General features: G+C 34.9%; 1 protein-coding gene across 8 annotated transcripts in view; it reads left to right on the plus strand.

Moving 5' to 3' along the window:
* Nucleotides 1-20,893, plus strand: part of LOC127878917 (kinase D-interacting substrate of 220 kDa B-like) — an 85,231-nt gene extending 64,338 nt beyond the window's left edge. For 3 of the 8 annotated variants that reach the window (XM_052425465.1, XM_052425467.1, XM_052425466.1), the window contains 8 exons: nt 972-1,672; nt 4,203-4,265; nt 7,044-7,073; nt 10,345-10,552; nt 11,061-11,223; nt 11,658-11,845; nt 13,184-13,503; nt 14,898-20,893. In XM_052425465.1, coding sequence (XP_052281425.1) covers nt 972-1,672; nt 4,203-4,265; nt 7,044-7,073; nt 10,345-10,552; nt 11,061-11,223; nt 11,658-11,845; nt 13,184-13,503; nt 14,898-16,181 — 2,957 coding nt within the window. In that variant the 3' untranslated portion in view covers nt 16,182-20,893. Of the gene's footprint in view, nt 1-971; nt 1,673-2,814; nt 2,848-4,202; nt 4,266-7,043; nt 7,074-10,344; nt 10,553-11,060; nt 11,224-11,657; nt 11,846-13,183; nt 13,504-14,897 lie in introns of all 8 variants that reach the window. The other 5 variants (XM_052425472.1, XM_052425473.1, XM_052425470.1 and 2 more) reach the window with 4 other exon arrangements.
* Nucleotides 20,894-23,123: the final 2,230 nt, after the last annotated feature.

Raw genomic sequence — 23,123 nt, forward strand, 5'->3', positions numbered from 1 at the left:
CTCTGAATTGAAATGAAGCACATTTCAACTAACTAGTTTTTCTTTAATTAACAAACTTTCACTATTTGGTAATTAGTTGTTTGTCACATCGTGGCGTACAACATGCTAACAACTACTTTATTTGGGCTCCATTCTGTTTCAAAACACATAAACTAAATGGCTATTCTTTGTGAATGGAGTATCTGTGTCAGTGAAAGTGTATAAATCAAAGAAATAACCCTTTACAAAAAACGTGTGCAGAAGTAAAATAAACTGATAGGGCAGGCTACACCTGTAAGGTTAAACAACTGTTTTTATTCTATACATTTTATTCCACAAACAATTCATGTTATTTCATTATGCATGCTCCATCTCAAACTCAGAAACACATATTATTGGATTCCTATATGATTTTTTATTGCATCTCTTGTATCACTGTAGTTTGACTGTTTCACGTTGAACATCTTTATCATGTCATGACTTAATTGTGTATTGTAGAAGGTGTGATGACTTGTAAACCAGTTTATAATTTACATTATAAAATGGTCTATACATGTGCATGTACATTTTATGAATTTGATGGTAGCTTAAATAATGTATGAACTGAAATGGTAGAAATATGTATTTTTTGTTTGGCTCATTTAAATATGCAGTGAATATATTTATTAGTAATATTTATAAACAAGATTGTTCCAATTTGTCTTATAGGTAGTCTATATAGCTTGGCATTTAGTGTGCAGTTTATTGCAAGTGCATGATTGCAGTATTTTAAGTGATATTTTGTCCTAAATACAAATAGATGAATTTGACTAGAACAAATTTAATGAATGTGAAACTTAAGCATATAATTATTCCTTCAAAATATTACTGTTTCTTTTGACTTAATTTCTAAATCTTATTTGTACAAAAATAAACACAATGCACAACATCTATAAAAATATAAGTAAAAATATTGATCACGTTTGTTAAATTTTCTTTTTTGTCTTTTTCAGAGACCTACATTGGACGCTTCAAGACGCTGTGCTGTATTCCACTCTTTGTTCTCGTAGTTTTTGTTCTCCTGAGTCTGGTCACTGGAGTGACGTTGTTAATGACGTACAAATTCGAAAACAAAGCAGCAAACGGTCTCATGATTGGGTTTGCATGTATTGTCGGGGGCTCTGTGTTTCTAAACATCCACAACTTTGGGAAGGCTGTGATATCTTTTAGCATTCCACAAAAGAGACGCATCATGAAAGCTGCTAGCAATGTGCATCGAATCAAGATCGACGGTTTTATGCAGGTCCTCAAACGTGAGGTTGCGCTCATGAACAACTTCGTAGAAATGGTTGACAATTTCACAAAGAACACAACCAGGCTGGTGGTGGTTGTGGACGGTTTGGACAGTTGTGAGCAGGAGAAGGTTTTGCACGTCTTAGATATCATTCATGCATTGTTCAACGAGGATAATTCCTGTTTTGTCGTCGTTCTTGCCGTAGATCCGCAGATCATTATAAAGGGCATAGATCAGAATCTGAAGTCAGTTTTTCACGACACGAACGTGAACGGATTTGATTACTTGAGGAACATTGTTCACTTGCCATTTTACTTGCAAAGCCAGGGAATTCAAGTGAAGAGACAGGAGTTGGCGAAGAGTATCTCAACATATGATGTGGGCTATGAGTCCCCACAACACAACCAGAAAGCATACAGGGTAAGATAAATTGTCATTTGTTTAAATTGATGATTAGGCCTGAGGTTTTTCATTTTAGATTCTTAGGCATGTAAGAAAATCTTGCCATTTGGAACAGGGCTGGGGGTGATTAAATTGATGACAAAAAATTATTTAAATGTATTTGCTAATTGACTTTTATTTATTCAATGTATAGTTTGTGATTATGATATGGAAACAATTATCATCCTTCTGCAGAACCAAGAAACTTTTATTAACAAACTGTGGCCAAATTAATTCATTTACTTGATAATGCAAAAAGATTATTTTTGTTTCCATATCCTTTTATCTTTCAATATGTTATGTCCGGCTTTGGTTTTTGTCTTGTTTGATTTAAGCAGTCATAATTTTTATTAGCATTTTATTTCTTTTTAGTTTTAATGTTTTCAGTTTTTAATGAATTTAATGTGGATTTGTATTGCTTTTACTGACAGCTGAAGTTAACAGCATGATGTATTATTAAATGGTTGGCCACATTTACACAAGAAAAAAAAACACAGCAACAACGTATATTCCATTTATTTTTTTTCGGAATTATAAGTTCTTGTTAAACTGTGTGACGTTTTATTTGGATTTTGCAAAATATCTGAGCTTGTGAATATCCCTTCAATCTCTTTCAGTTGTAGTTATCTTAATTAAATAACAATAGTATGCAGTAAAATGCATAACATAAAATGCAGAATTTTCTGTTTGTGGCCGTTGAATTTTTTAGGTCACGATGTGCTTTTTTGATTGTCTTTTATCCATCGTTCGTCATCTGTCCTCGGTCGTGTGAGGTCACAATAAACACTCTGAACAATCAATAGGCCACATTTATTGTCCAATCTTCATGAAACTTTGTCAGAACATTTAAAAAAAATCTCGGCCTTGTTTGAAACTGGGCCATGTGGGGTTAAAAATTAGGTCAATGAGAATTTGAGTCTCAATGATACTTCAGCCAAGTTTAAAAATGGGTAATTTTAGACAAAAAAACTAGACCACTTGGTCAAATTAAAGAAAATGCAAAAAAAACGGCGCATTAGGGGGCATTGTGTTTCTGACAAACACATCTCTTGTTATTTATTTCCTTACTTTACTAAATTATTAGCTAACATTTATTATTTTGTTTCTGTGAAAAATTTCAGAACGGACTTAAGAACCATGACGATATAAAAACTGTGAATATCATGTCAATTATCTTACACATTATATTAAACACGTTGTATTAACACCCAAGCACACTGCCAGATAAAACCAAAAAAGACACTATCCTTCCCCTACCCGTCTTCCGATACTGTTCAGTATGCAAAATATCATCTCTTTAATTGATGGCAGCTGTTTTTCAAAACAATGACTGATACACAAAAGTCGTCTTCACTGAACCAAAAATGTGTCTTTGCACTTTTAAATTGTTTAGAAGTTCCTATGCATAAAATGTGCATATTTGAATATTAACTTTGGATTTGAATATTCTACCAATTTTCTTATAGTCAAAGATTCGTTCTGTTCCATAATTTTACTGAAAAACAATTTGAATAATGTTATATTTTAGTAATATTTATACAATTTAAAATTTCTCAATTTCCTGGTTTATAACACTATTCCAAAAACCACACTAAGGCTGTAAAATAAGCTAACAAATCACTTGTGCATAGCTTATTTTTGTCCCTTACTGGTGAAACCGGAGGTGACTTACGGTTTGCGCTCTGTGCGTCAGTCCGTCACACTTCTGAATCCTGCATAGATTTAAAAGTTCTTCATATTTTTCATGAAACTTGGAACATGGACAGACGGCAATATGGTGATTATGCACGTCATTTCATTTTGTTCCTACATCAAGAATTATGGTTGCTATGAAAACAAATAGACTAGAAATATTAACAAATAGACTAGAAATATTGCTGAAAATAGTGGATCATGCTATAACTTTAAAAGTTCTTCATATTTTTTCATGAAGCTTGAAACATGGATAGATGGCAATATGGAGATTATGCACTTCATTTCAATTTGTTCCTACATCAAGAATTCTGGTTGCTTTGGCATCAAATAGACTAGAAATGGTGGAGTTTCACTGGTAAGGGACTTATATTGCTTGGCAATAGTTTTGTTTTAACTTTTGTTATAAAAATGTCTGTATTTGAGCAGTTTATGGTCCTTTTCTTGAATGATTATCAGCAATTATATTTAGTGAGCTGAAGAAATCTATAAAAAAAAGTCCTAAGGGTTGTCTGCCAACACGTCCCTTCCCCATCCTCCTCCCCCCAAAAACAGTGGTGTGGTTCAGGTATTATACCAATAAAACAGTGGTGTGGTTCAGGTATTATACCAATTACAAATGGAAAACAGTGGTGTGGTTCAGGTATTATACCAATTACAAATGGAAAACAGTGGTGTGGTTCAGGTATTATACCAATTACAAATGGAAAAAACTCACCTTTTTTAAAAATTGTTGCTGGTAACACAAAATTTATTTTTGGCCTAACTTTTTTGTGGCCTATATGATTGTGTAATTTGTGCACTGTGTATTTTGCAGCATAAGGATTCGACTGTGTCTAAAGTGTCGGGTTTCTCACTTTTTGAGCCCCCTGTATACCAGGTGCAGTATGTTGTTGGGAAAGACAAGTGAAAAACAGTTGGGTGCTGCTTTAGGCGTATTTAACAGTCCCTCTTTACCGTTAATAATGTTTTCCAGTTTGGTGGGAAACTTTTGTATCTGATATTTAGATGTAGTGGAGATGCTACTGTTTCACACTGTTCCCTAGATTTAAATGAGTGGTGTTCTGAGAAAACTGGGCATAATGCATGTGCATAAAGTGTCATCCCAGATTAGCCTGTGCAGTCCGCACAGGCTAATCAGGGACAACACTTTCCGCCTAAATTGGATTTTTTCTAAGAAGAGACTTCATTTAAACAAAAAATGTCATAAAAGCGGAAAGTGTTGTCCCTGATTAGCCTGTGCGTACTGCACAGGCTAATCTGGGACGTCACTTTACGCACATGCATTATGCCTAGTTTTCTCCGAACACGACCCAAATGGTCTACTGTGAAGCCAGAATAATATTTAAGGTTCACACTTAGAATTATAATTCCCATGTTGACACATACGCGGAACAAATATTAAGCAAGTTTCTTCAACATTATTTGATTAATTATTTCATTTTATAATATTTCTATCAAAAATACGAGTTTTCATGTGTATTGAGTCATTTTCAATTAACTTTTCAACTTTTCGTATTTTATGGCTATATTGGCTTACATCAGAAATACAAATACAATGTTATAGCGACACTGTACTATTTTGTATAATAAATGAAGGATGCAGTTGACTACTACAAATGGGGCTTTTACGATTATATTTTTAATGGATGCATAGCTTGAAAATCATTCCGTAAATAGGAAGGTACAAAAGAATGTGTTATTGTTCATTGCATTTTCCAAAAGTCCTTTATTTGACTTTGGTTGGCATTAAAGTATCACATGTACTATTACTTGTACTTGTTTGACTCAGAAAATGTCTGCCCTTTTTCTCATAATTATCTTTGAGCAGCACCCTGCAGTTTTTCAGATCACAAGTTTTTTATATTTAACCCATGTGTTAATGTGGTTCTACTAGTTTTGCAGTTGCTATTTTGCTGTTATACATATAACTGATTTCAGCTTTGAGATGCTTTTTTATAGGCTCTTATGAATCAATCATTTCATCATTTGAGTATCGTTTTGGGAAAAGGGGCTTAATGCAATGTGTAAAGTGTTGTCACAGATTAGCCTGTTCAGCCCACACAGGATAATCAGGGACAACACTTTCAGTTGTAATGCTTTTTTATGTCCCACACCACTATAGTGGGGGACATATTGTTTTTGCCCTGTCTGTTGGTTTGTTTGTTTGTTTGTGCAAACTTTAACATTTGCCATAACTTTTGCAATATTGAAGATAGCAACTTGATATTTGGCATGCATGTGTATCTCATGGAGCTGCACATGTTGAGTGGTGAAAGGTCAAGGTCATCCTTCAAGGTCAAAAGTCAAATATATGGGTCAAAATCGCTCATTTAATGTACACTTTTGCAACTTGATATTTGGCATGCATGCGTATCTCATGGAGCTGCACATGGTGAGTGGTGAAAGGTCAAGGTCATCCCTCAAGGTCAAAGGTCAAATATATGGGGACATAGTGTTTCACAAACACATCGCTTGTTTTGTTTTAAGTCTCTTCTTAGCAAAAAATCAAGCTTAGACTGAAAGAATTGACCCTTATTAGCCTGTGCAGACTACACAGGCTATTCTGGGATGGCACTTAATGAACATTCATTAAATCCAGTTTAATGAGGCTTATTCAGTCTACCTGGTTCCTTGGTCCTTTAACTATGTGACCTTGGTTCAGGACTTCTCCTAACCTTTGGTGTATGAAATGACTTCCCCTGTAAAAATCCTAGTAACAGATTACATAGGTTGCGACAATATCTATGTTCAATTGTGTACATATTTTATTTTCGCTGTTACTGGATTGCCTTATTTTAATATGCATTTAACTATTTGCATAACTGTGTATTGTAACTTTGTAAAGAGCTGTTATTTAATTGTAGATGTCACTTTTGTAGGTGCATACACTTGATTATAGCATAATTAATTTCATTATGCCTCCAGCAATGTAGCTAAGTTACTGGAATCCTCATGTATGTCTGACTGTCTGTGCGTCTGTCTGTCCATAGAGCAAAGCCTGCCCGTTGCAGTGCTCATACACTGTTGAGCGTACAACATTTAAACTTGCAGGCATCTTTTTCATGATATGAAATTGTGCAATATTTATTGTCTTATGTTAAAATATCAAAAGGTATTCTATTTTTCAATTTGTAAATTGTAAAACAACATGCCCTTGTTTATTTTCATATTAATTTTTTCTGGAGCATATCTCAATAAAATTATATAGAGGTGTCAACTTGAAATTTACCAGCAACTTGCCTGCAAGTCAGGGATGCACATTTGATTTTCAAACATCTCTTGTTTTTATTGAACTTGTCAAAGTCTTAAACAAGTGCTCTGGTCATTTTCTAGGACGGTTTCAAAACACAAAGCTTTGGAATAAGCAGTATACTTTATTTTGAAGTAGGAGCAGTAATGTTGGTGGGCTAGGCATTGATTTATACTGCCTATAGATTTGTAGTCATGCATGGTAGGAATTAAGCCATCCAGCCTCACTTGATGATACTCATAATGTAGAATAAGGAACAAATAAAACCAATATTTATGAAATAATAAAATTATTGTGATTAAGGTTAGTACTACATTTAAGATTTTTATTAAAGCAAATATTTTATCTTTAATAGTTTTTTTATATAATTTAAGTAAAACTATGTCTGACAATATGGTTTTACAGTTAGAAGGAGAGCACAGAGTAGCAGAAAAGGTGCAGTAGAAGCATAGGTTTTGCATCATCACTCGCTTGTTCATTTTTAAACGCTTTGATGCTTTTTATTGAGAACATGCTGGTTCCAGACTGTACGCTTGTTTAACCCTTGAATTTTTTTATTTATTAAATTAAAAAAACTTATGTCCATGGTATTATTCAAGGTGAAAATTTTAGTTGTTCGGTCAAGACAAGAAAACAGTAATTAAAAAACAAACAAGGTTCGCAAATGTTTTTTTTTGTGATTCCTCATTTGTTCCTACCCTTTATATATTTGCATTCTGCTATGTTTGTTTGTTTGAATTTTTTGCTTTTTATCAGTCATGTAAGTGGAAGAGGAGAGATTTTGGGCTGCTCACTCTTTTTCATTTGTTGATTGAATTTATACATTAATAAAAAAATGATTTTATTTCAGACATGCCTTTTCTTGCATAACTCTTTCTGCCAAATGTCTGTATGCCTATGTTTGAATGTGACATTGAATCCAATTTGAAAATCCTTGACTTTTTGTTTCACTGTGAATAGTGCATGGGATGAAACAGACAACATGTATTTGTTGATCAATATTTTATTTATTGTTATTCTGACAATTTTGTTGTATTTAAATAGTGTACAAACATGTGATATCTTGGTGTTTGGATGTATACATGAATATACATTTTATGTACATAACAAATATAGACTGGACACTTCTGCAAAAGAAAAATAATTCAATTGCATGACAACATTGTCTATAATTATGTTGCAATATGGACATTCTGTTGAACATAACTGTCATGTATCGTCCATGTTTAGTTTGTAAAAACTTACAGATTTCACAGTTATCAAATCATTATGCAACTTTGTAAAACATGTTTTCTGTGAAACTGGGTCATGAAAGGCATGAAACTAGGCCAAAGTGAAGAAAAAAGCTTTTTAAGACTAGGTCACTGGGTAAAATTCAAGAAATGATTGTGAACAATCTAGTGGTCACAGTTTTTTGCCAAATCTTCATGAAGCTTGGTCAGAACATCTGTCCAATTGATAAATTGGCCAAGTTCCAAACTGGGTTTTGTGGGGTCAAAACCTAGGTTGCAATTTTAAATTGAAGGGGAGAATTGATAACATTCTAAAGGACAAATGTATTGCCCGATATCCATAATACAAACATCAGAACATAAAGTTTAGACCAATCATATCAGATTCAAATCTGAGTCGATTGGGGTCAATGAGTTTATACTTAGTTTTTGTACCATATTAATAACTTATATATAGTGCTCAGAATGTCATCAATTCAGGGTAAAAAGCAATACAATACCATTCAATTAATAGATACAGATTGATACAGTTGGCTGAAAACATGAAACTGAATATAATTAACACAAATGTATTTCATAAAAGAGTGAAACACTGAAGTCATTTTCACACCTCGCAGCACTTCATATTTACAATCTTATTTAAAATTAACTGTTGTTGAATGCACATTAATTGAACCAGAGTGCAGTTTGCCATTGATCTTTACTTTGTTTCAAAGCATGTCTTTATGGAGTATGGTAAGTTCATGTAGAATGAAATGCGCAGTTCTACAGATTTCACATGAATCTTATCATGGACTCAATTCTTGGGTCTAATTGATATAGTAAATGTCTAAATATACTATCATTGTACGAAAATGACTTTAATATAATTGGTTATTATTTATAAAATTTCTTTTTTTTAATGATAACAATTAGCCAATTAAAGGTGTTAGATTGTTAAGATTTTCAGTAATGTTACTGGCCAGCTTGTAGCATTTTGGGAATGATGAGGAATCCAAGGCCAAATTCAGGCCTGCCTGAGGCAATCTGTACCAGTAAGGTGGCAACCTTTTCTTAAGTTGATAATCAGGTCTATCATAATTTTCATGGCAAACAGTGAATGTTTGTGTTGACATTCCTCCTTGCTTTGTAATGAAAACATGTTTATAACTAAGACATTATCTGCTTATTTTTTTTAAATTTTCAAGTGCTGAAAAATTACTTTTTAAGATATTTGTACTACACTAAGTTATTACTTCTTGGCCATTCAATTGCTGAGCTCGAAACATTTGTTTCCAATATAGTAATGTTAAAGCTGCATTAGCAGATATACTTCTGATAATAATCCTGGACCCAGTTCATAAATGATGAAGCTCATGCAAGCAAAAGTAATTAGTAACAAATATATTTTGGCAACTCTTAAAACATGGGTCTTAATGAATGTGCAGTCCTCACAGGTTAATTAGGAAGGAGTTTAGAAGTCTTTTCTAAATGAACAGCCAGTCTAGGCAGAGACTGTCTTCCTAATAAGCCTGTTCAGAACAACCAGTCTAGGCAGAGACTGTCTTCCTAATAAGCCTGTTCAGACAACCAGTCTAGGCAGAGACTGTCTTCCTAATAAGCCTGTTCAGACAACCAGTCTAGGCAGAGACTGTCTTCCTAATAAGCCTGTTCAGACAACCTGTCTAGGCAGAGACTGTCTTCCTAATAAGCCTGTTCAGACAACCAGTCTAGGCAGAGACTGTCTTCCTAATAAGCCTGTTCAGACAACCAGTCTAGGCAGAGACTGTCTTCCTAATAAGCCTGTTCAGACTGCAGTGAACAACCAGTCTAGGCAGAGACTGTCTTCCTAATAAGCCTGTTCAGACAACCAGTCTAGGCAGAGACTGTCTTCCTAATAAGCCTGTTCAGAACAACCAGTCTAGGCAGAGACTGTCTTCCTAATAAGCCTGTTCAGACAACCAGTCTAGGCAGAGACTGTCTTCCTAATAAGCCTGTTCAGACAACCAGTCTAGGCAGAGACTGTCTTCCTAATAAGCCTGTTCAGACAACCAGTCTAGGCAGAGACTGTCTTCCTAATAAGCCTGTTCAGACTGCAGTGAACAACCAGTCTAGGCAGAGACTGTCTTCCTAATAAGCCTGTTCAGACAACCAGTCTAGGCAGAGACTGTCTTCCTAATAAGCCTGTTCAGAACAACCAGTCTAGGCAGAGACTGTCTTCCTAATAAGCCTGTTCAGACTGCAGTGAACAACCAGTCTAGGCAGAGACTGTCTTCCTAATAAGCCTGTTCAGACAACCAGTCTAGGCAGAGACTGTCTTCCTTATAAGCCTGTTCAGAACAACCAGTCTAGGCAGAGACTGTCTTCCTAATAAGCCTGTTCAGACTGCAGAGGCTTATCAGGGACGACACTTAAGGCACTTGAATTCAGCCCTGGCTCAATCAGGGACAACACTTAACGCACTTGAATTCAGCCCTGACTCATTTACTTTCCAGCATCAGGAGTCCATGATATCTCAGATCTCAGGTATCACTGTCATCGACCAGCTTCCCAAACGTGCTCGGTCTCGACCTCGGGAAAACAGCATCACCCAGGCAACGCATTCCAGCTTTGACATCTCCAACACACTCACCAAGAACGACTACTTCAGTGACATCAATCCCAAAAGCATGAGACGACTGATGAACATTGTGGCCGTGACAGGTGGGTGCGAACGCTAGGGAATAGATGATGTTGAATGTGAACTCTTGGATGTGAACAATGTCTGTTAGTGTTGTTAAATGAGATTATGGTTTGGGCATCAAGTATGTGTGTTTTGCATGTTTATTAAGAAGTATAAGAAATAAGAACAAATAGATAGTACTTAAAATGCATTGATTAAGAATTTAGAATAATAATAATTACAATTTTGTAATGATACCAATATGCTAATGATGAAATTTATAATAAAAAAAACACAACTACACTACAATTATTGTGATGCTTAACAAATAACTCAACAAATCACTCAACAAATCACTCACTCAACATTATTCAGGTCCTTTTCTGCATGCTTATGAAAAATAGAGATTTATTTGATAATTTATATAACAAATTCCTGGCTTTTAATATTAATTTTGATTCAAGGTGGAAAATGATGATGAAAATAATATACTTATGTTACTAACAACAGCATTGTTAATAAGAAATGATTGCAATTACTATCCACCAGGTCGTCTGCTGCGAGCATACAACATCGACTTCAACTGGTACCGTCTGGCGGCGTGGGTGAACGTGGTGGAGCAGTGGCCATACCGTCTCTCCTGGATCATCATGTACTTTGAAGAGAACGACGACCTTAGTGACGATACCACGCTAAGGTTCATCTATGAGAAGTAAGTGTTGGCTTAGAGGGATTATTGAAAAGTAAGTAATATTTATGTTCCTTTGCATCTTCAAGAATCAAGTTTTATTTATAAACAGTATAAATGTTATTATGTTATAATAAGGACAACATACTAAGGTTCGTTTATAAGACGTAAGTGTGGGTGTTACAGTGATGATGCAAAGCTATATAAGATTCAATTATAACAAGTTAGTGTATATGTTATAGTTATGTTTCCAAATTCCTTACCTACTATGTGTATACACTTTCACCAAATTCACAGATGGAAACTAGAGAGTCACTGTTATTCATGATAAGGTTGCAAAATGTTCAAATCCTTTTTGTTTTTGGCATGTAACTTGAAACAATAATTTTCTCCTACATTTTTTCAACAAATAATCATTAATTAATAATATTTACAACATATTGTTTCATCTGCCACAGGATAGAGCATGAGATCCCAAGCTCCAGTGATGTTGAGCCCCTGATTGAGATAGACAGAAACATACGCAAGCTGCAGGCCATCTTGTCTAGCAAGTCCACCAGCTCCCCCATGCTGGCCATTGCAGACCTCAAGAAGTTCCTGCCATGCACCATCAACCTGGATCCCTACCTACGCAAACTGATCAGAAGTAAGTGGCCCTGTTGGAGCATTATATATCGGTGCAGAAATATAACCCTTTACCACTTAGATACGTGTTTGACGCATTTGCGATGGAAATTAGTGGTTGCCCGTGAGCCCGGGGCAAGTAGATTTTAGCCTGGGCAACTTAAATTCAAAAGTTGGTAGTCCAGCCGGGCAACTAGATTTTTTAAGCTTGAAACATTCAAGTACAATTAGATTCTAAACATTTAATAAAATTGGCGACTGTTGATTAATAATTTTAATAATATTTATTCATAAAGACCAAGGAAATTATTCAACTGACTATTAAGACATTATACACAGAAAGTGTGTAATGTAAGCAATTTTGTTCATTTATCTTTTATTTAAAGAAAGTATTAGATACACATGACACTACATGTACATTGTACTGGGCTCGTTAGTCTTTAGCTGGGCAACCAAAATGGAAAGATGGTTGCCCACACGGGCAACCAATTGTAAAACGTTAGTTTCCAATTTTGAAGTCCCTTGGAAAGTTTAATTTAATTTAAGACCTTTCTTACTAGAATCAAGTTTTAAAGGCTTTATTCCAATCTTTAAATACTGATCAGTAGCAAACAGCATAAAACCTGAACAGACTGCGAGTTACTCGCAGGCTGTTCTGGTTTTATGCTGGTTGCAAAAGCCGTTTTCACTTTGCTTCATATGGGGGAAAGGGATAATATCTAGTGTAATTGCATGTGGTATTCAAATCTGTCTTTATGTGCTTTCATTCTAAAGCCTGGCTTACAGGTAATTCACTGTGTACATGAATGACATTTGACATAATAATTTAACTGATTATGTTATTAATTTTTTTCAGTTAGCCAAGAACGATTTATATGCAAATAAAACACTGTCTATGTTGCAATATTACCATTTAAGTGACAATTCAGTGTTGCATTGATGAAAAATTAAAAGATATTCCCACCTTTGCTAATTGATGTAAGTAATTATGATGTTCTACAGTTTGTTGACAATAGCAATTGATTAAACTTGCCGGTAATTTTTTCCAATGTTTTGAACATGGGTTTATTGTCAAATCTGTTTACTGCATTGCCTTGTCATGTTTGCATAATGGGCATCAAATGCTGAACTGACAGGTTAATAATGGGGTTCTTTTCCAGCACTATGGAACAATTTTTTACCATAATCGGTGACGAGCACTATATGGCGGTACCATGATACGCAATGCATTTCTTGAAAGAAACTGTTTTTAATCTTTTGGAAATCTGCTTATTCACTTTCCCAAGAAAGGGTCATATTTTAAAAACCAAATCATTTTGTTTAATTTTACAGTTGATCAATTGATCACTCAATGTTTCAGGTTTCCGCTCGCACCATGCAGATATGAATCCTGCCCTGTTCACACCTACATCGAATGGCAGACCAGGAGGGCCAGCATCCAAGCCTGATTCTGGAGATCTGTCCAAGTACAGGGCAGGTGCAAACTGGCCCGGAATGAAGCCACCTATGGTCACCTCACCCGGTGGAAACATGATGAACTATCAGCCCATGATGTACCCGCCGTATATGGCCATGTCTCCACAGCCTTATATGATGAATATGCAAGGGATGGGCATGCAATTCATGGGAACAGAAGATGCTGGTGTGAAAAAATCCACACATCCTGGCCAGCTCATTGCTGTAAGTTTGCATGCTGTCTTGCCTTATCTTTAGAGTGGCAGTGTTAATCATGGAAAAATAATCTTATTTCTCAGAAACATAATGACAGATAACCACTGCTGAAGATTTAGGTAATTTTAATACTTGTACTGCTTTTTGTACCCTCCACCCCCCACACACACACTTTACGAAGTAAATGGTGTATACTTGTGAACTTCGTTCAGTTCCTCTGTCCACTGTTTGTAGACACAAACTTGTGTGCAGGTGTTTGTTTTTTTCATAAACTTTAAAATTGTTCCTAATAATATGAAGCTGTGCTTGTAAAGTTGTTCTTGTTTAGCTTCTCTCAAACCACAGGGTTAATATGTTTTATATTTGGTATGTAATGTTGTTGCATTATGCCCCTTGGGTAAATATTGGCCTAGCCGTGGGTGTCACAAGGTGATATGGACTTCTATAGACCAGTAACTTACTCTTTCTCCCTCTCAAACCAAAAGGCTCAGAGATTTAATAATTGTTATGTAACATCATTTTGGTCTATATTTTCTGAAGCATTCCCATAAGACCATAAAAGGCCACATCCCTGCGATAACATTATTTTTATAGACTTGTATATTAAATAAGTTGAAAATGTTTGAGTCTGGAACCACAGTTTTGTATGTGGTATATAAAATTGTGTACATTTAAATAAACACCACATGCCCCTGTTCTCAAAACTGGTTTCAACCCAGGGGTAACATTCCTTACTAGGTTTACATCGAAGTTGAAAATCCTGGATATAAGGTTATGGTATGGCTGGTGGGGGGGATGGGGGGTGGAGGTGGCGTCCAACAGCTGATTTCAGGATGATCAGTTTAGTTTGATTTAAAAGATCTAAATTAAACATGTGAAACAGCAAGCTTGCATGACGACCTAGCTTTGAATCGTATCTGGGGCATATCAGGTGAAGATCAATACTTTTTGAATAAGGAGACCAGTTATGCTTCATAACTTCAGTTGGAATGGACATATTGCAGTGAAAGTTTTGGTTGTAGGTAGCTTACATAAAGACTTAGCTTGGGATAGCATTTGTGGTCTGTCAGGTCAAGTTGAAAGTCACTGTTACTAACAATAGAAAAACCGTTGATTCAAGGTGAACCTTTCTTGTCCGAACTTTTGTTCTGACGACGTTTTAAGAAGATTTGGCAATAAATGTAACCTATACAAAGTGTTCACAAGCTTTTTCTTCAAATGACCTATTTGACCCCTTGTGACCTAGTTTGAGACCAAATTTCATAAAAATAATGCTCACAATCTTTGATTGCATTTGAAACTAGCTTAATAAATCTTATGTTTTCAAAAGCTGATTGGGTCATGTATTGTCTTTGTGTTCATTTCTATTTGGACTTCTTTTTACCTTTACATTTAATTTCCAGGGCTTTAAAGATAAAGAAAAGCTGAGCAAAATGAGTACTGAAGAAGTTTCTACTTTGCTGGAGCGTATAAATGGTCTGAATCACCGTCTCCTATCCCAGTATCAGCAGGCTGTTGTAGAAAACAACATCAATGGCCTAGTCTTAACGCAGTGTGGCCTTGACGAACTAGGAAAGTGCCTGCAGATGAAATTTGGAGACTGGCAATTATTCCGATCTGCGATCAGTTCACTCAGAGAGAGAGAACTTGATATTAATGATGATGATGACTTTGAAGGCATTCCCTCGCCCATTTCTAGGACTGTTAGTATGTCTAGTAGGTCCATCCATTTCTCGAAGTCAGACAAATCCACGTCAGACATGAATGATATCCAGTCATCGTCGCAGACTCCCCAGTCAGATTCTTCAAAGGAAGCAGAGCCTGTGGTTGGTTTCGATCCGATCCTAGAGGAAGACGAGGACACAAAATCAAGGGGGTCGACCGACATGTCATCTTTGGGTGGAACGTTGCCCAAGGGAATGAAGCGAAACGATAGTATGGTTGCTGAGGCCTTGTACGAAAGTGGCCTTCTGCATGATTTTATGCAAAATTTCACTGAGAACATTTCAGAGGGAGATGAAGATGGGTTAAGCAACACAGAGGAATGTTCTTTCAACAACTCCAACTCAAACTACCAGGAGGAGCAGACAACAAGTTCTGTCATGTTTTCCCTGTCAGATGTGTCCAATCAGCAGCAGGACGATCATGAGGGCCACACTGATGACAACCTTAGCACAGAGTTTGAACCACTGCTGCAGTCGACTGACATTGATCCTTTGGTGATACCAAGGAAATCGCCAATACCAATTCTCAAATTTACCAAACAGGACACGGTGGAATCAAAGACAATGTCTGACACAAACCTTGAAAATTATAATTTAAGACATGATTTCATGATAGTGCCAACCTTGAGTAGTGCTGATTCAACTTCTTCTGGAGGATTCGTTGCTGAAGCAGACTTCACACAGCAAGCTTCTTTGGACTTGGATCACAGCGGCCTTGATGAGCGACTGCTTCTAGTCAATGAGACGCTTGACCCCAAGGGCAAAGATTCCAGCAAGAAACTGAGCCTTCAGGAGAGCATATCACAGTTTACACTGGAAAGAGCCAGGCAGCCGCGTGTTGAGGATTCATCACTGTGGTCCTTTGGGGGGGCTGGGTCCTTTGAGACGACCAGTTCCAGCGCTCAGTTGATAACAAAGAAAGATAAAAAGTGGGGGGAAAAAGAGTCAGAATCGTTTGTTTGATTGTATTTGATTTAAATCAAGGATTGTGTTTGCCAATGATGGATTTAGAATTCCGGTGATGAGCAATAGCGCATGGTTGCATAATGCAATCGTTTTTGATTTACTAGAAATCCTTGAACAAACATCATTGCGCAAATTTACAGATTAAACAATCTATATTTGTCTACAATTCTGATAAGTTGTCAGAAACTCTTGGAGATAGCTAGAATAATTTATTTGCTTTATGATTTGTCTTTCCTGATAAGGGCATTGTGAATAACAGCTGATTTTTGTGCTGTTGGTCTAGATATATGGATACTAGAATTAGTTTGTACTTGTTCTGCATCGGCATTGCATCTACAAATATGTTGTCTGTTAAAGAATTATCGGAAATCAAGGTTATTGCATCATTGAAAAAAACTGAAGTTATGTACATGTTACAAATGTTGAATTTATTCTGGGAATAAGGGGGACTTATCATTTGTGGAAATGGAGAAAACGGAATGGATGACATAGTTGCATTTTAACGTGCTTTTTCACCTGTATTGTCTCTTTTTTTAATGCTGATGCTTATTAATGTAATTTGATTGTTATTTATAATTACAGTTGAAGCTTGTCGATGTTTATTTTATGAAAGTCCATTAATAACTTAATAAATGTGTCAACTGTAATACTGCGTTTAAAAATGTGGGTTACAAATGTTATGTTGGATTGAGTCTTGGAGGTGGTTTATGTAATTTTATATTAAAATATGAAGTGTTTTTTTATGATTTTTTTATAATCAGGCTTTTAATTCAAAAGTGTTTATTGTGTTAATCACATTTATTCAATATTTGTTTACTAAAGTCTGATTTTTTAAAATCAGCAGATTTTATCACTTGGACCATATGTATATAAGTTTGTAACATTAAGTGTTTGTTATTTTGAGGTTTAATACTTTAAATTGTTAGGTATGAAGTGATTTTATAACCAACGAAACTGAAACTGTTGTTTTTGTATTTCCTTTGTAACAATTCTGTTGTTGCTGTGAACTTGAAGTTGTTCAAATGAAGTATTCTTTAAAAAAAAAGAAAATGCATTTTTAGCTCACCTGAGCACAACGTGCTCATGGTGAGCTTTTGTGATCGCCTTTTGTCCCTTGTGTGACGTCAACACTTGCCTTGTTCACTCTCTAGAGGCCACATTTATTGTCCAATCTTCATGAAATTTGATCAGAAGATTGGTTTCAATGATATCTTGGATGAGTTCGAAAATGGTTACGTTTGCTTGAAAAACATGGCTGCCAAGGGGCGGGGCATTTTTCCTTATATGGCTATAGCAAAATCTTGTTAACACTCTAGAGGCCACATTTATTGTCCGATCCTCATAAAACTTGGTCAGAAGATTGAACCCAATGATATCTTGGACGAGTTTGAAAATGATGTTGGTTGGTTGAAAAACATGGCCGCCAGGGGGCGGGGCATTTTTCCTTATATGACTATATATGGCTATAGCAAAATCTTGTTAACACTCTAGAGGCCACATTTATTTTCCAATCTTCATGGAACTTGCTCTGATGATTTGTCCCAATGATATCTTGAATGGGTTCAAAAATGGTAACCTTGGCTTGAAAAACATGGCTGCTAAGGGGCGGGGCATTTTTCCTTATATGGCTTTAGTAAAATCTTGTTTACTTTCTAGTTTGCTCGATCTTCATGAAATTTGGTCAGAACATTTGTTTCCTGTGTAGTAAAGTTTGGTTTTATTATGTCAATATTATGTGACATTAACTGTATTGTGTAATTTTTCATAACACAGAATTTTCATAGTTAACATAACTGTTTTAGTCATTAACACTTATGATAAGCCTTTCAACTAAGAGATAACTGAAAGAAAGACATGTACATGATTTTGCAGTATTTATGCAGTATTTATCTCCCTTGTTTAACCTGGTTCAGTTATCTATTTTTAGTTCTGCTCTGGAATTTGGGAAGATATTTATCATTGATAAATGCACTGTTCTGAGGGAAAATTGACTACTCTGCCATTGATCTCTTCTGAACTGTATAAAATAAGCTGTTTTGGCTGATTTAAACACCTCTTGATGCTTTCTTGAAAAGTTAACAGCTCTTGAAAAAGGTTGGAATTTTGAAATAGTTTAACTCTTAATTATTTTTTACACCAGCATCAAGACATTTGGCATTATTTTCGAAATTATTCTTATTATTTAGAATATTTTTATTTGACATTTTCTAAATTAGAAAAACTCTATTCTATTTCAATAACTTTAGTAAATTTTTCTTATTTTTACATTTGATTCACTGAAGTTTTCTAATCTCCATAAATATTGTTCTTTAGATTAAATTAGACCTATTTTGTAAACTAGATTTTTGAGGCACTTTCTAGACTAACAGTAACTTATATTTATATCAGTTTTTTTGACAGATTTTGAACTTCTTTTTACATTCATTAAGGTATTTGCTGTATAATGTTCATTTTTGTAACGATACTTAGATTCTTTAGACTTGGCTTGTACCCGTTCTTAATTTTCTGTCATTGTTCTTCATTTTCCGAGTTCTTGGAATAAAAATAAGTTATTTTTGTTAAAGCTGCCTTGGTTTTTTACTTATAAATAAATTCTTTGAGTGTATTTAGGCGTCCCTGACTGAACGCCTTTAGTTAATTGAATTACAACCAGTCAGTATAGTCATCGTGACCGGAAATAAGAGTTCGTCAAATAAATATTTCCGCATTACATAAGTGCTCACAAAGTAACTTGTAACCGTCCTGTGACCGGTTCATTTGCGTCAGCGAAGGAGACCACACTACCACACCTGGATAGGACAGTTGAGTTCGATAATGGTTTGGATCGGTAAAAAAAATGGCCACCAGGGGGGTCTTTTTCCTTATATTTAAAGCTTGTGAACACTCTAGAAGTCACATGTTTTGCCTAATCATCATGAAATTTTGTTAAAACATTAGTTATGTGGATGTCTCGGACGAGTTTGAAAATGGTCATGATCAGTGTAAAAACATGGCCGCCAGGAAGTGGGGCAGTTTTCTTTATATGTATATAGTGACAACATGTGAACAGTCTAGAAGACACATTTTTTTCCCAATCTTCATGAAATTTGGACATATCTTGGAAGAGTCTTGGAAGAGTTTAAAAATGGTTCAGGTCTGTTAAAAAAACATGGACGCCAAGGGGCCATTTGTTGTTCATTCTTCATGATACTTGGTTAGAACATTTGTTCTATTGATATCTTGGGCTGCAAAGAACAGGTCATTTCTTTTTGTCTCAGGTGAGCGACTTTGGGCGTTTCAGGCCCTCTTGTTTAAATTTGTGTTTGTACTTAAAATTTGCTGTTCTTTTCAATTGTGCTATGTACTGTAATTATTGTTGAAAAGTGTAAATGTCCTTTGTTCTATTATTGTTATTCCAAAGTGGAAGTGTGCTATGTTGTGTTAATATCTTTGAAAAGAGTAATAATTTACCTTTTTTTGAACAATCTTTTGTAATTAATATTATCTTTGAAAACAACTCTGAACATGCTTTCTGCATGAAATAAAACTATTTCTGATATATTGTAATAGTTTTGCATGATCTTTTGCATTTGTGTCTGCAAAACTATCTTTCCTCAAGTAACGATAGTTTTGCATGCAATAATACAAGTATTTTTTCCAGTTTTGTCTGCAAGACTATCGTAACTCGAGTTACAATAGTCTTGCAGGGAAAACAGCTATTTTTGAGTTACGTTATTTCTGCGCTATCAGCATTTCAACTATAAAAATTGGAAATGTAGTGCAAGTAATTTTACAGTATATGTATAGCATTAAAATACTATGAAAAATGCCAAAGTCATTTTCTCAAAAAAGTAGTGTTATGATAATTTTGTGTGGAGCCCATGGTATCCAACATAGTTTTGTCTGTTATGTCAACGAACACAAATCTGAGCGGTACTTATATCTAGGCATCGAAAATTGAAAAGTATTTGTATTGTAAAGATAAATAATTCTTTTGATTAAAAAAATTCAAAAACCGCCATGGCATATAGGATACGTTGTCTGCCTACCGAGTAGGAGGTCATGGGTTCGATCCCCACTGGGAACGTTCTCTAGATCTCCCCATAGACTCCAAGTACTTGTTCTAGTCCCAGGAAACGGGCTCGAGAATTTCAAATAAGCCTTAGGCTTTCGCCGCAATGAAATGAAGTTTAAACTAAATTAAACAAACAATTCTTTGTACTCAATTATTGACATCTTAGTCAACATGTCAGGTTTCAACATACTTCTGTATTATTCATAAGGTTTCAACATACTTCTGTATTATTCATAAGGTTTCAACATACTTTTGTATTTTTCATAAGGTTTCAGCATACTTCTGTATTACTCATAATACAGTTGAACACCGTTATTTCAAAGTCATTTTTGGTTCCATCAAGTGAAAATAAATGATCAATTTAATGTTATCTGTATTCAGAACAAAATATGCAGAGTTGTTTGTTATGTTCAAACATGTTTTATGAAGTTGACAATTCCTACACTACCAATGTTGTGTGTTATGTGTTTTTCAAGCACAATTCCTTGGACATGTACCTTGTGTGGTCTCATATTTATTGTTGTAGTTATCAAATATTGATGGATACAAAATTCTTTTGTTTTGATATATTATTATTATTTTTATGTATTATTTACACCACCTTATTGAAGCCAGAAAGAACAGTACTTAAGGTGCAATAAATGATAACAAAGTTTGTGTTTCCTTGTTTTCTTATCAATAAGTTATCTGTTTAAAAATAATCTGAATAGTGAAAATATACACTGCTAAGCTTATGTTGACAATAGAAATATGCTCAAATACCGTTACGATGAATACATTAGTTTATGTACTGGAATTGAGTAAAATAGTTAAGAGAATACCACTGAACTATACTAAGGTAACTGTTGTAAAATGTGGTGCACAAAAAATACAGAGAATGCATCTAGAATACAATACAAAACAATCATTTATGCTTACATAATTCATTTTTGTCCGGTTAATGGTGCTTGTTAGTTGTCTTATTTGTAATGTGCTGTTTTAACCCTTTCCCACTCAGAGGCAAAGTGAAAATGGCTATGTGCAAACAGTATAAAACCAGAACAGCCTGCCAGTCACTCGCATTCTGTTCAGGTTTTATGCTGTTTGCTGCTTATCAGTATCTAAGGGTTGGAGATGAAGCCTTACAAACTTGAATCTGGTTTGAAAGATCTTTAATTAAATAAAACTTTCTAGGGACTACAAATGCGTCAAAATACATATCTAAGTGGTAAAGGGTTAAACATTATTTGAGTCGTATCAAGGCAGTCAGTAACACCATGTTTTTTTTTCCCACTTTTTGGGAAGATAGCCCATGGCTTTGGAATTGGGAATTTTATCGGCATTTTCATGAAATTGTGAAAATAAATTCATAAGCCTTTTTTATTCCAAACGAAAAGTCCACTGATTAGGGAAATACTAAATTTGATATAACTCTTTATAATCATTCAAATTAAAAGAACAAAATCATATAATACTTTGTTAGATGTAATTGAATTAAAATTAAGATAAAATATCATAGACACTCCTTTGTTAAAAAAAAAAATTGTTTTTTTTTTGTTTTGTGACATTGGGAATTTTTTTGCCACATTTTGGGAAAAAAAGTATACTTTTTGGGATTGGGAACATAGCCGAATTTCGGCTATAAAATCAGGCCAAAAAAAAACCTGAACTCTACTTGCACTTCTCAAGGGTAAGCTGGTTCACCAGTACTAGAACTGACCACCGCCAGACTTGAAACACACATAGGGGTAGAATGGCACTTAAAATAATATCTTATAATAATCGTAACACTGAACTAGTTATGTGTCCAGGCTGGGAATGGAGTCGACAATCCACAGGAATGTAGCCCAGTATTCTACGAATTGAGCCATATTACCCAGTTAATGATATTGACCTTTATATTAATTGAGCTGTGTTTTATGAAAATTTGCCTAATGCCAAAGGCAGCCAGCTTAGCTCCACAAAATTTTATAGCAAGACTATATAGCGGACAGGGTAGCATCTGACAAGACTGCTTGTTGTGGATTTGGCATGAAGTCGCCGCAAAAAGTCTTGTGCAGTGTACATCAATACTATATTTGTAGTTTGGTTGTTATAGTAAATAGAAGAGCATTCCAGGTTTGACCTTTTACTTAGGTTTAAAATGTAATTATGTTTAAATGACAATAATAAACAACATTAATAATAATGACATCAACTGCACGCAACTTTTTGCAGGGATGTCACATGAATCCAGGCAAAATTCTTAATACTGCTCTATTTTTGTGGATCTATGGTAGCCGCATATGGCATAATACCCATTTTTGCATGACGTGGATCACATTAAATGTTCCCTGTTAAATAAGTGGAAATGTACGATTTCTGGTCTGCACTTATTTAGCTCCAGAGTGCTGATAATTTGCTAGGAATGTGTAAATGATTTTCAAATGTCTCATTATAACAACACACAAATATACTTTTAAAATACATATACATTCATGACCATAAATGATTTTTAAGTAATAATCTCATATGCAAATCTACTCTCAAAAGCTGTTGTGATTTTGATTGTATTTTCAAAACCTGCTGTGTAATGTATTGTTAGAAAACGTATAAAAAATTTGCATGCATCGAGTCATACTTCATTATTGCTTTATCACATACCTTTCAATTTCTGCTGTATTCATCATTCAAACACAAGAGACCTTAATTGCGAATAGCACTGTCTGTTTCCATGCCATTACTGTAACCTGGCTACTTGTTTATGTCAATACAAACACTCCAGCTTTGGAACTTGATTCGATAAAAAAAGTTAATATGACAGAAACCAGTTTGTGATTAGTGATATGAAAAAAAGAATAATGTGTTAGAAAAGTAAATAATATATGGGGAAAAAACATGTGTTAATGAAAAAATGAATCAGCTTA

Source organism: Dreissena polymorpha, chromosome 4 (genome assembly GCF_020536995.1).
Source record: "Dreissena polymorpha isolate Duluth1 chromosome 4, UMN_Dpol_1.0, whole genome shotgun sequence".
Classification (NCBI taxonomy): Eukaryota; Metazoa; Mollusca; class Bivalvia; order Myida; family Dreissenidae; genus Dreissena; species Dreissena polymorpha.